Source organism: Cyanistes caeruleus, chromosome 2 (assembly GCF_971803275.1).
Source record: "Cyanistes caeruleus chromosome 2, bCyaCae1.hap1.1, whole genome shotgun sequence".
NCBI lineage: Eukaryota > Metazoa > Chordata > Aves > Passeriformes > Paridae > Cyanistes > Cyanistes caeruleus.
The window spans coordinates 25,112,702-25,126,517 of NC_141702.1; the positions used below are offsets into that span (position 1 = coordinate 25,112,702).

Here is a 13,816-nt window from a genome sequence, read left to right on the forward strand (position 1 = left end):
AAGACAACAGACATTATATCCTTCCAAATAATTTCAGGATTTGGGAATCACTGAAAATAGCATATGAATGGACTCTGTGTTGCCCCCACAATGAGATATACTCAAATACTTTCAGAAAGTGCTTTATTTCTTACAGAGATGTAAATTAGTTTTCAGAGTTTATTTAATTAAAATCCTATTGTTCCCCAACGTACAAAAACCAAACCTCTCAGTCCCTTTCCTGATAAAACTCCCATTGAAATAGGGGAAATTGGGCCTAATCTCTTTCCCAGGTTTTTAAGCAAGTAATTGGTATGAGAAGGAACCTTATTAAACCTAATTCTAGCAGGAAATAAAAGGTGATCCAAAGCAGAAGGACAAGCTTTCTCAGTGTTTATTTACAAAGTAAACAGTCTACTAGCTCAAAAATTTTGCAAAAAATCAGATCAGCTGCATATAAATTGAGGGAGAGAATGGAATAAAGATGTGCTTTTGAAGATGATGGCAATCATGAAATGGTAATTATTTCTCTACTAAAATGCACTAATACATTTCAATACAGAAATGGTGCACATGCTCCATTGCTGCATTGACACAATGGGCAACAGACACAAAGGAGTCATTAGTCAATACTGCTAATGACACATGAAATTGCAAGTGACACCAGTATAAAGTACACTGAGACCCAACAAGTTCTCATAATCAGAATAACCATCTGTTGAGGGTTTATTTTTCAAAATACTGCTACTAACAACACAGAATTAATAAAATCAATTATCAGTATCCTCAAATCAAGCTGTCTTAAACTATGCCACTCCCATCCCCATCAGTGGAAAATATTTAACAAAAATCTTCAGGACTGACTGAAGACATACAGCTGAAAAACTTCAGAAATCTTATTTCCTAACATCACAAAAGCACTCAGCCCTGCAAATGTCAGCATATGCTGTGACATGCTGTAAAAACTATTTCAGGGATAAAGGTTCAGTGTGAACAGTTAACTCCATCCCTTTCGCACTTGGATTAAAATCAGAGCTCTAACACTTTTGATAAGCTTCTTCAGATTTAGTGCTAGCAAATGTACTGAAAAACAGCAATGAATCATCTAAACCATCCCTTCCATCCCGACATGCTTAAGAAATCAATGCAATGTACATTTCTAGAAAGATTAATTTAGCTGTGTGCATCTCCACCATGATAAATGCATTTTTCCTTATTTTTCTGTGTTCGATTAAAAAATTCACGAACTAAGCTTATACTTTCCCATAGCCCCCCCCAAAAAAAAACCGAAAAAAAACCCCAAATAAATAAATAGGTAAAAACAAACCGAAGCTTTAAATACGAATGCACATCGAGACACAGATCCCTGTGTCCGCACTGCACTCGAAAAAGCGACTTTTAAACACACGAGAGCGCCTGTCACACACTGCTGAGGTGACACGGTATTTATAGCTATCGCACAAGCCGCCCACGTCCTTTCCCCCCACACCGACCCTCGCAGGGACGCGGGGCCACCGATCTGCCCCACCTGGCCACCAGCGCCTCCCGGCTCCGCAGTCGCCACACCCGGCGGGGCGAGCGGCCGGGCGGGCGCGGCGCGGGGAGCGCTGCCCTACCTTTGTATCTCTCTAGGACATCCTCGTAGGCTTGCAGGTACTCCTGCTCCTCGGCGTAGAAATAGGCGCCGGGGGAGAGGTAGCCGGCCATGGCCGGGAGCTAGCCCAGCCCTGCCCTGCCCGCCTGTGCGGCTCCGGGCGGCCGGCAGCCTCGGGGGCGGCCCGAGAAAAGCCCCGAGAGCAGCCTGCGGGGGGCGGGCGGGGGGAGGCGCCGCCAGCCCGGCCGAGGAAACGCCCCCGCCGCCGCTCGGCTTTCGGTAGCCGCCCCTCGGAGCGCGGAGGGGGCGGCACCGGCCCGGTGGCCGCCGCCTCCCCGCCGCAGAGCCCGGCTGCAGCCCCATGGCCGAGGCACCGCCCGCGGGGCCGGCGAGCTCCGCCGCCGCCTCCGGCCCGCCCCCGCCTCCCCCGCCGGGAGGAGGGTGGCGGCTGCCGGGGCGGGGACGCGACGCCTGCGGCACTGACGGGGCCGGCGGGGACACCGCGCTGGCGGGCAGGGACCGAGCGGGGAGGGACCCCGAGCCGGCAAGCAGCGGGGAAGGGAGCCCCGCAGTCCCGGCGGAGGGGCGGGGCGGGCGCGGCACCGCCGCAGGTGTCACCACCGCATCTGCGTCCCCCCCGCCGCCCCCGGCCTGACCCCGCCGCCGGGCTCGCTCCGCTGCGGTCCCTGCTGCCCTGCCCCCGGCCCGCCGGACCCCGGCCCGCCGGACCCCGGCCCGCGGGGGGCGGCCGGGCCGGCTCCGCAACCCCCCCACTCGCGGCCGCATCCTGCGGCTGGTGGGAGCCCGGCACCGCAGCGCTGCCCCCGCTCACAGCGCCGCCAGGATGGGGGACCCTGGGAAATGGTGTCCCGGGAGGGACCCAAGGAGGAGCATATGTAACCGGGGTGGTTGGGGAGAACAACAGCGGTGTCCCCGGGGAGCACTGAGGACCGCCGCATCTTTCTGCGATTCATTTTCAGGCGTTTTCCGGCTTTCGCCAGGGTGATGCGGACCTCCGCCCTATTTTCGACATCGGTTGTTGCCGGGCCGCGACCAGAGCCTCTGGAGGCACACTGAAGCGGCTCCCTTTCGGTCCCCGACCCCCCCGAGCGCAGCTCCGGCCCCGAGCGGACAAAGACCGGCGTCTTGTCCCCCGCCCCCGGCGGAGCATCATCGGCCGCCGCGGCCTCTCCCCGCGCTGCGGCCGGTCCCGCGCCGCTTCCACCCGGGGCTGCCTCGGCCTTTTGGGCCGAAAAAAGCGCCGGCCCCGCTGAACCGCCCCCCGCCGCGGCTGCAGCCCCCCAGCCGCTGATGCCTTCTCGAATGAAAGTTTAATGGGCGCACCTGCGCGTGTTTCGGCTCGCCTTCCACACGCATCGGTTCACCCAGCCGAAAAGGCGGCCAAAGAGCTTAGTCACTGCCCGGCGGGGCCGCGCTCTGAAAGAGAAGGGAAGGGGGTCCCTCTGGCCCCCGGCCGCCCCCTGCCCGGCCTCCCCCGAGCGCGCCTTACCGGCGATGCGCAGTACGGCCCGCTCGGCGGGGTCCAGCACCGAGCCGCCCTGGATCTTCCGCTTGGACCGCTCGTGTTTGGGCAGGTTCCAGGGCAGCGTGTCCCCCGGCGCCGGCGACACCGTCCCCGATCTCTGGCTGAAGTCCTCCTCGTCGGAGAAATCGGCGGAGGACGACATGGAGCATCGGTAGGACGCGTTGCCGGAGCTCTGCACGGGGAGACAGACAGACAGACAGACAGGGTGCGTGGGGAGCAGCTCGGGACGAGCCTCAGGTGGCGCCGGCGAACAGCCGCCCCGCGTGGCGTGGAAAGCATCTCACGGGAAAAGGAGGATACGGGAGAGGGCCGCCGCTCACCATTGCCGTGAATTTAGAGGGGAAAGGGGCGCGTGTGCGGAGTGCCGAGGGCGATCCTCCAAAAAATAGCTGGTCTTTAGCGGGAGTGCATTTGGAGGGATGTCGGGGTAGAGCCGTGGCCTGCGGCTGGGCAACCAGCTCGCAAATGAGCCTCCCACTTCCCCAACAATAAACCCAGCAGCAACAACAGCCGAAGGAAAAAAAAAAAAAACCACCAACCTTCCCGGCTACAGATCGATGGCGTTTGGCTCCCCCGCCAGGACAAGGGGAAGATTTGCCATCACCGAGCTGCTGGTAAATGCAGCCCTGGGACAGAGCCGGGCCCGCCGGGAGCCAAGGAGCGCTCTTTATTGCCTGCCCCGCGACCCCGGGGCCAGCCCGGCGCGGCTGCCGAACGCGACGGGGGCGAGGAGGGAAGCAAGGAACACGATTTCTCAGAGCAGCCCCTTTGGGCAGCAGGGCACAATGGGCAGCCTTCGGTCACACTTTGCCAGGCGGCTTCGGCAAACAAACGACTGAAGTCGGTGTATGGACTGTCGCCACTTTTGGCTTCCCTGCTACTCAAAAAAGAGCTCTTCCAGAAACGTAAATAAACACTGATGTACTGCAGGGAGAGGGCTGCTGCCATGTCTGTCTTCCCTGGTTATGGTAAAGAGGGAAATGGAGATGTGTGAACAGTTCAGCACCATGTTGAAATTTAAGGTACGTCATTAAACACATGTTATCAGGACATATTGGACAGCAAGATACTATTCCTTTTACTCTGTATTTTGTGATTGAAGGGACTTGTGGTATCTCCAAGGCACAAGACAAGAAAATGATGGGTTTGATTTGTCATTTCATGTGGGAGCTGCTGTAACAGCCTTTCAAAAGTGCAACCTGATGCTTCTCCGATTATGTTGATTTTTAGGTGTGTGCTGTTGTCAACTTTTACATGTGTAGCAGAATCACAGACTCACAGAACTGTTTGAGCTGGAAGGGACCTTTAAAGACAACCTAGTTCCAACCCCCTTGCTGAGGGCAGGGACATCTTCCACTAGACCAGGTTGCAAAAAGCCCCATCCAACCTGGCCTTGAACACTTCCAGAGCTTCTCTGGGCAACCTGTTCCAGTGCCTCACTGGAACTTCATCGTGAAGGATTACTTCCTTATACCTAATCTAAATCTACTTTCTGTAAGTTTAAAGCCAGCATATTTTGTTACACAGAAACATGTCCATTCAGCCATTCTAGATTCCAGATTTGATACTAAACCAGATAGTATTTGAGGCTTGTACTGTACCCCTTAATTTTCTTTTTTTCTATAAAGGGGCTTAAAGGGTACCTTTACTTAAAGAGGAAATTTGTACAGTGATTGAGTCTGATAAAATGTACTGCTGCTGATTATTTTTTTTTCTGTCAGTTGTCATGGTGGGTATTTTATCCATTTAAAACTCAGAATCTGCATAATCCAGAGCAATAGCATGATGCAGTCTTTGCTCTGCATAAAACTAAAACTAATATACAGTTAAATAATCTGCTGTAATAAGAGGAGATCACTTATTAGTGTTTTTCCCTTCTGACCCTCTTTACTTCTATCCCAATTCTCTTTTCGCCTTGTACAGTACTCCATGGTGAAGTTTGAAACATGCAAGTTGAGAGGGAGGGAATGAATACATAAAACCAATTAACTGAATTATTGTTCACTGTCTTGTGAGGTAGAGAGCAAAAGGTAAGTGCAGAAAAACAGAAACATGAGATGTCTGATACCAGCTCGGATTGCCTTCATAATTTGTTTTAGTGCAAAGACTATTTTGCTGTCAGTCTATAATAGGCTTAAAACTGGATCTCATAAAGCAGGATGGTCACATTCCACACTCCTGATAGAAGCTGGAAGTGTTTGGCTTGCTGCAGGGCACTTTGTTGTACCAGCTGGGCTACCAGGGCCCCTCATGTGCTTAGTCAGGGATTAGGTTCCTTTGAGCCTGTCCTTAGCTCCAGATTTTGCCATAGAAGAGAAAGTGTTGCCTTTAATCCCAGCTCTGAACAGCCTGCTTGAGGCCTGAACCTTCCTTTGGCTGATCAGCAGCCCCCAGTATCTCTGGATCACACAGACCCACTGAGACAGATTCTGACGTCCATCTTTTCCACCTTCTGCATTTCTAGTTTATAATATGAAAGTTGGAAAGAGCCCAAACACAGTGTTGTGAGGTGCTGGAGCAATAGTTTGTTAGTATTTATGTAGCAGCTTTAAATATGCAAGAATAAAGTAAAATAGCAATTGCTGTTGAAGTTTTGAGGAAAGATCTCTCAACTCTCAGATTTATATTTGAAAGTAAGTTGTTAATTTTATCCATTAGGATTTTCTTTTTTCAAAGAGGCCTTCATAGCCCATTATTATTTTTCATCTCCTACCTGTAGAAGCCAAAAACACTGTTGAGTGGTCGTTCATTATGCACTGAAATGTCAATTTTAGGGAAAAGGAGTCAGCCTTTTAGTCAGCTCTGCTACAATACTGGAAAATAAGCTGTGTGAGAAGGCTCCACTCATATTTTATGGGAATCAAACTGAATAGCCAATGGTAAAGTAGTCTTTGGCATCTGTGTGTATTACAACTAGCTATTGGCTTTTAGGTTATCCTACCTTAATTAATGCATGCAGTAACCAAATGAATAATCAAAACCCACTTTAGCTTTTAACTCTTCAAGGGCCATGTTGTTTCATTTTCAGAGTAATGTAAGAAGTTCAGAAAGGAATTTTTCATAACAACAAAATCTGGAAAACATTAAGAAATGTCAACTTCCACCTTAATTAGAGTCTACTTTCTTATTCAGCATGGAGATACTTCTGAGTAATGTGTACACAGAGATATTGAAATACCTAAGTATTTTTACCTTGCTATTCCAAAAATGTTTATAAGGAACTGAACAACTTTGCTTGAGTAAATTAACAGCTTGGATAAGAATTCTGTAATTGTTCCTCTTTTGCACAAGCAGTGTTCATGTATCACTCATCTCACTGGACACTATGTTTCTAGTATACACATTTTCCCTGATAGACTTGTAAGTCCCAATAAGTATTCCATTGTCAGAGCAACATATTGAGCAGTTTGAAAAATAGGAAAACATGCAGAACATCTGTACCACTATGAAAAAGGTTCCTGGCCCATTAGGACAACACGTGAAAAAAAAAAATAAAATTATTATATTCTGTTAAAATCAAAATGTGTAAGGCACTTCTGTTATTTCTGTATAAAGTACACGGCTGTGTGCATGTGAAAAACAACAATTAATAATACACAGTGCTTTTTGGGGGTCTACATGAGCCTGCTCTTAGGGACTTAGCAAGGATCAGGGCTTGGCCGCTCTTAGCTTGAAGGCCTGTAAGGTCACAGCCCAGTTGCTACAGCTGCTTGCTCTCCGTCTCCGATTCTGCGCTGCTGCTGCCGCTGCTCAGCAGCCTGGCGGTCTGTGCGCAGCCCGTGTGGCTGCTCCGCGGGAGCGGCTCAGCGGCAGCGCGGCTGTGCGGGGACACTCGGGGAGCCACGGGGGCCGAGCAGCGGAGCGCCTGCCAGGGCTGTGCGGGGACACTCGGGGAGCCACGGGGGCCGAGCAGCGGAGCGGCTGCCAGGGCCGGGACTGAGGGACACTCGGGGAGCCACGGGGGCCGAGCAGCGGAGCGGCTGCCAGGGCCGGGATTGCGGGGACACTCGGGGAGCCACGGGGGCCGAGCAGCGGAGCGGCTGCCAGGGCTGTGCGGGGACACTCGGGGAGCCACGGGGGCCGAGCAGCGGAGCGGCTGCCAGGGCTGTGCGGGGACACTCGGGGAGCCACGGGGGCCGAGCAGCGGAGCGGCTGCCAGGGCTGTGCGGGGACACTCGGGGAGCCACGGGGGCCGAGCAGCGGAGCGGCTGCCAGGGCCGGGACTGCGGGGCTCTGCTCGCTGCCGGGGCCGCACGGGGGTGCACAGCGCACACCGGTGCCCGGGAGCCCGGCTCCACCAAATCAGGGCACTGCCGCCGGAGGGTCCGTCAGGCTCGCAACCCTGCTGTAAAAGCGAGCTGGTTTCCAGCAAGGGGAATGATTGCAAAGAAGCGTTTAGTATGCTTCTTGTAAGAGGGATTCGGCCGAGTTCCAGGACATGATTTCCCTTGAGGAGGGAAAGCAGCGCTGTTTGTCGTAGGTGAGGCACTGCAGAAGATCGGGTAGAAACAGAGTGTAAGATGATGTAGCTGGCAAATGGAGTAAGGGTATTGCACACCGCCAGAGATCGGGTAAGGCACCTGTAAATAGGAGCTGAAAGGGTCAAGAACAGCGGGAACTGTACAGTCATTCCTGGGGGAGGAAGCATTAGCCCAGGTCAGGTTTTAAATTCGGTCAGGCAAACCAGTTGGGAAAAGCTACTGCAAGGCTGATACCAAATTATCTTCATATTACAAAAATTCCCCGACACTATAACACATCAGAGATTGTGCTGGACAGCGGAATTCTAATCAAATATCTTGTACTTTCACATTTTATCTTTAAGAAGATTGTCCACTGCAGTGAGTTCTTTTATGCTGGTTTCTGGAAGCTGTGGGAAGTACAGGTCAACACTGACTGACATTTAATTTTCAGTTTAATTATGAATTATTTATATTTCACTTATACTAAACTATCTCAGAATTCCTGGAATATATATTTTTTCTTTTATTGTACTCTTTGTGGGAAATAGATAAATATCAACAGAAATGAAGCACTAGAATGATTATTTTACTCAGCGTGTTACAGCAAAATTCCTTCAAATTTAAAATAATTTAGAATATCAATTGAAAGTAAACGGCTATTTTTGTCCTTTAGCATCCCAGACTGAATCATATTAAAGTGGATCAACTTTTAAAGTAAAATAAATTAACAAATTTAAGACAAAATCTAGGGCAACTGAATGTTCCCATTAGTAAATTTTTACCACTTTAACCTGGTTAGATGATAATGCAGTGCAGAACACAAAACATCCAATGTATGTAAGCAGGCTATGTGAGTCCCTTGGGATTGCATGTTGTCAGAAATGATCAAAATTCAAAACACACAAAAATGAAAGTACAAACAAGGACAATGTAAATCCAAGTTTAAAAAAAATCACCAGTGGAGATGCAGATATAGGAAATTAATATTTTTCTTTGGTTCTGTGCCACTCACTTAAGAGGACATCCATACTTCCAAGCGCCTGTATTATCAGTAAATATTAAAATCTTTACAGCATTTCTAGGTTTGTATTTAATGCCATAAAACAATAAACAGAAAGCTGGAAGGCAAATACACTAAACCTGAAACTCCTGTTCATCCAGGGTCTGGCTTTATGTTAAACTCTCTTTGCAAACAGGTAGGCTTCTCAAACATCAAGACAGTATCTACTTGCTTTGGAGAGAGAACTTACATTCTTTCTTTCTAAAGGCAGGAGAAGACAGAAGTAAGCATTCAGTATTTATTCTATCACGTGCATTGTTGAGTCTGTGATTGTATTTACACAAGGAAATTCTGATGCTTTCTTAGGCTTTCAGAAGAAGATGAGGTATTTTCTGGATGCTAGTAGGTCAATCTGTATCATTCTCCCACTTTGAAAATAACATTATGGATGCAATTTTTCTGGAAGAAATAGGTTATTTGAGGACATGAAATTCAAAATGGATATAGGGCTAGATCCACTTATGCACTTGGGTGTTGCAACACAGTTTTGTAACATTAAATTATGTTTATTTGATAGCCATCTATTTATATCTAAAACTGACATGATGCAAAACTGAGCTTTTAGTAGAACCAAATGGTCAGAAAAACTGGTCACTCAGCATGAGAAAGCATCTCATTCTTGAGGGACATTAAGCATACCCAAACCTTCTTCTGAAACTGAGGAGGTTTCATAATAGCAGAGAGCATCCATTTCCTTTGAACTCTGTGAAGCGAAAAGTGAAGTGAAGGGAAGTGGCTGTTTGTCTTTCCCTTATTATCAAAGGAAGCTTGAGACCTAGGCTCAGACCCTCATCTCCCAGCAGCCAGTCTGGAGACTATTCCTCAATGACCTCCTGGTTGAGGAAAAATGTTTTTAAAAAAAATGAAGTTTAAGATTTCTAGATGTAGAATGGGAAAAGAGGAAGAGAGAGCATAGCCACTCCACATTGGAGCACACAGTGCTCTCTGGTGAGATGGAAGTGCTGGGCTCTGTTCCGTGCTCTGACAACTACTTCTACATTCTATTTTAAGTAGTAATTGGGAAAAATATTGAAGTAGTCCCTGAATGGGACATGTGCAATGGAAGCAACAGGAACCACTGTGCAGCTTATGTATGAATTCTACAGAACTACACCAAATTTCAAGCACTAATACATTGGTCTGAAGCAATACCAGCTTCTAGTAGCTAAAAAAATTAATTAGTGTATAATAAATTACACTACAACAAGCAGAGTTTCTGAATCAGGAACAGAAAGTTGGTAGATGCTTCACATTTATCACATTTCACAGATGCTTCTCTGTTAAGTGTGAGATTGAGCTGAGGGATCAGATACTGTCAAAGTAATCTTCACAGATCTCAGCAACATCCACCAAGGAAGATAGCCATTGTGAGACAAAAACAAGTATGTTGCTGTGCAAGGAAAACCTGCTTGCTATTTTTTCTTTTTCATATTATTATGTTGAAAAGCAAGGCATACTTCCTGCAGTGTAACCAAGACCTGCATGCAAGTGGGGACAAATAATATTGTTTAATAACCATGCCAAAGCCATTAGCTCTTTTGAACAGCTTCTTAGTAAAACGGCTAACAAAAATGTGTATTCTTTTTGAATGTCATTTAAAAATTAATAATATAATCAACATGACAGCCATGATAGGTTATATATTAAATCCATTCCTTTATTCCTCATCCATTATCTCTACTTAGTTTTCCAATATGAATTGCAGGATTTAATCTTGAAGTAGCTTACCTACATTATAGAAGCCAACAGAAATGAATTGGAGGTTTTGCAATGGGGAAACAGTATTTTGAGCTGTGAGTATCTGAGAAGTTATAGCATGGGGAATAGGAATTTTAGTTAAGTTTTATGTTAAACCATCAGGAAAATATAAGTGCTCTTCTGTTATCATTATCTTGTTCCAAAATTAATGCTTCCTATATTAATACCCAAAATGTCAGGATTTCATGTTCTCAAAATGGTCAATTATTGTATGTGAATGTATGTACCTTAGATGACTGTTGAATATAACTGTTGTAAGAAAACTTCCCAGTGTAAAATTAAATCTTGTGTTCATTTTTAATTGCAGCTATTTTGTATTCATTCAGATATGGCAGACCCAGATCCTCCTGGTCTGCCAGACACAAAAGAGCATAACATGACAAAATAACTAAGAGTTTTATTTGCCTACTACACCTACAAGGCCAACCAAGTAACAGAGGAAGAGTCTGGAATAAGAAATCAGCTTCAAATCCTTTTCTCAGCCTCGTAAACTTTTCATTGTATACTGTATTATATTATATCTTTATGTTTTAAGAGTAAACTAAATTCTTCTTGCTATAAAAGGTATCTATACTTTTAGTATTGTAATAATCTTAATAATATATATTTAATTTGCTCTGGAAAGCAAATAAAAGTTCTTAGTAGCTTTTGAATCTGTGATGGGCATAGACTGTTTTCAAGAAAAAATAAAAAGGGGACATAGAAGATTTTTTTTTTAAATGGCATTAGGAAAATCTAAAACAGTAGTACTGATATTCTGCTTTTAGTAACAACGGTTAACACTCCTGACTTATAATTTCCCTTCTTATAGAAATAAACAAGTTTTCAAACTGTTTCTAATTCCATGTTTTAGAACTAAATTTGAAGACTCGATCCAGCAATCAACATTTATTCAAAGATACATATTCTTAAAATCACACACCAGTTTTAATAATTAAATTATGAGATTTTCTCTTATAAAATCCATTTTGAGTTCCTTTATCATAAATTTGGTAGAAAAATATTCCCTTCCCAAGGTTTAATTTTCTTGAAAATTTTTAGCCAAAGCTGACTGAGAATCCTGAGAGCTAGATTATGAAAACACCCAGTAGTTATTTGTAAACAGTAAAAAAAATCCCAGTGATCTTTTTTTGAGAAGACTGTAAGCTTTGGGATGGATACTTCAAATATGAATATGCTTTAAGCTAGACATAAGTCTTTTGCCATCTTTGTTAAAAATCTGTCTACATTTGTCAGAATGATAAGTCTTTGAGGTATAAATATCATCTGCTATCCCTGGCATCAGAGAGTATAAAGTAAAGCTTTTAAAGTTTGTGTTTGATCTCACTACTCTGGCAGGAAAACTGCTGCAGAACCTCCTACTGTCTTGATTACAAGTGATCTTCTACTTTCCACCTCAATCTGATTCCTGGTCTTTGGGGGTTTTTTTGCAACAACAATGTTCATTTCCTTAAATAACCTTTTTTCCTTCCCCTCTGTATTCATAGCCTGTATTTTATCTCCTCTTATCTTTTTTTCGTTCTTTCAATCTCTCCTCACCTGCTAGTAGTTCTTCTTTGCAAAGGTAAATAGTTTTATTTAACTATTTCTAGTGTTCAGGTAACTCACCAAGTTATTTCACCAGACTTTTTTTAACAAGGTTCAAATTTCTCAACTAAAATGTCTTCAATTGTATCTCTGAGAAATCCCTTCAGACTGCCTCCCCAAAGAGTCTCTCAGGGGTTTTAGGTCTGCCAGACCAATACCCCACCATCACAGAATGACCAAGCATATTTCACCCTCACAGCTCTTACCTCCACACTCGGGACACCTACCATCCTCCCATTAAGGAGCTGACCAGGATCCTTCCAGCTTGGAGATCCAGAGGAAAAACTAATCTTTGCATTTAATCCTTGCTTGCCATGGTTTCAGGTTGATGGCAGTGCAAACAAGAGGCATGGAGAGCAGGGGAAGGCAGGCACCAGACCTGAGAGGCAGGAGGCTGTTCCGTGTACAAGAGGAGGAAGCCGTATGATGTGAATGTGGAGAGGACAAACACCGGAACCGGCATGCTGCAGGAAAGGGCTGGAGAAATACACTGGGACTGACAGCCTGAGGGACAAACAGAGACTGTCAGAGTCTAGGAGCTGCAGCTGAAGAGCATTCAAGGGAGCAGCAGACTCTGGATAAGGACTGCAGGAGAAGTGGACCTGCAAGGTAACTGTTGGGATTAGTAACCATCAGTGCTGGAGGAAGCGGACAGGGGGAGGAGAGCTTAGGAGCCGACATGCTGGCATGAAACTGGTACTGCCTCTGCAAGAGGCTTTGAACAAGGTAGTTTAATGAACAAGAACTGTGTGTGAGAAGGCTTCAGAGAAGATGGACTAGAGACAAGGAATGGAGTATGCAGCCAGAGGCCACAGTGAGGCACAGAAATCAAAGAGACAGCTGGAACAAGTGCCTCAGAGCGATGAGAGGACTGACCAGGTGAACCTGGGAAGGGCTGTGACATGAAGGAGTGAAACAAGAACTGACAGCAAGAACAGAAGGGCCAAGGTCAGCAGAGGAGTGAGGACTGGACAGAGAGGAAGGAGTTGGCAGAGGCGGGTCAGGAGCAGGCCAGAGGAGACATGGCAGAAACAGCCACACTTGGGAAGAATGAGCACAGCAAAGTGCATTCCCCTAAGGAGCCTGGAAGGAAATTTCACCCCAACTCTGGCCATTAGCAAATATCTGAGAGTTCCTCTAGAAAAAAAAATACCTCCTCCCCTGTGTTACTGATTCATATGAGGAATACAAATGCCATCAGTCTCTCCCTGAAATCCAACAGAATTTTCCATATTGTAGTTGAAGTGTCAAAACCTGCCAATGAGCTTTCCAAAACCTGCAGCAGAGCTTTTCCAGTTTGTTTTTAACAGTAGGAAATTAAACACAAAGTTCCTGTTAAAATGCTTTTCTTAAGGCTGCAAAGTTAAGTGCTAAAATATTACCAAATCCTAGACTTAAGGTTCACCAGGCAGCCTTGGTTCAGCCCATTTGTATATTACGATACAGTCATAATTATGTGATCATATACTTTTACATTCTTAGTAATTTTCTTAATAAAAGTCTTGCTTTTATTTGGTGCAAATGATGAGTGATATTCATTTCATAAACAGTTATTCAGTATTTTGTTTGTTATCCTCAGTTCAATGGGCAGCCCTAGAACTTAACTTACTTCATGTTATTCAAATACTAGTGTGAAGAAGGAACTATTATTTAATAGACTGGGTTTTGGTGCTCATCACTACAGTAATATCTGACTGCTTCACTCCCATTACACAGGATGCAAAATAAACCAGGAGTTCCATTTTTTTTCTTACCTAGGTCAAATTGAGATGCCAGAGATCTGGCTTTTAAGAGCCATTAAAAATATACATCAATAATACTCAGACTAC

General features: G+C 45.8%; 1 protein-coding gene across 18 annotated transcripts in view; it reads right to left on the reverse strand.

The window, feature by feature from the left end:
• Positions 1 to 13,816, reverse strand: part of DST (dystonin) — a 283,922-nt gene that overhangs the window by 246,426 nt on the left and 23,680 nt on the right. For 8 of the 18 annotated variants that reach the window (XM_086876137.1, XM_086876130.1, XM_086876116.1 and 5 more), the window contains exon 4: positions 3,084 to 3,291. In XM_086876137.1, the coding sequence (XP_086732263.1) occupies positions 3,084 to 3,291 (208 nt within the window). Of the gene's footprint in view, positions 1 to 1,595; positions 1,882 to 3,083; positions 3,292 to 13,816 lie in introns of those variants that run through there. The other 10 variants (XM_086876142.1, XM_086876141.1, XM_086876140.1 and 7 more) reach the window with 3 other exon arrangements.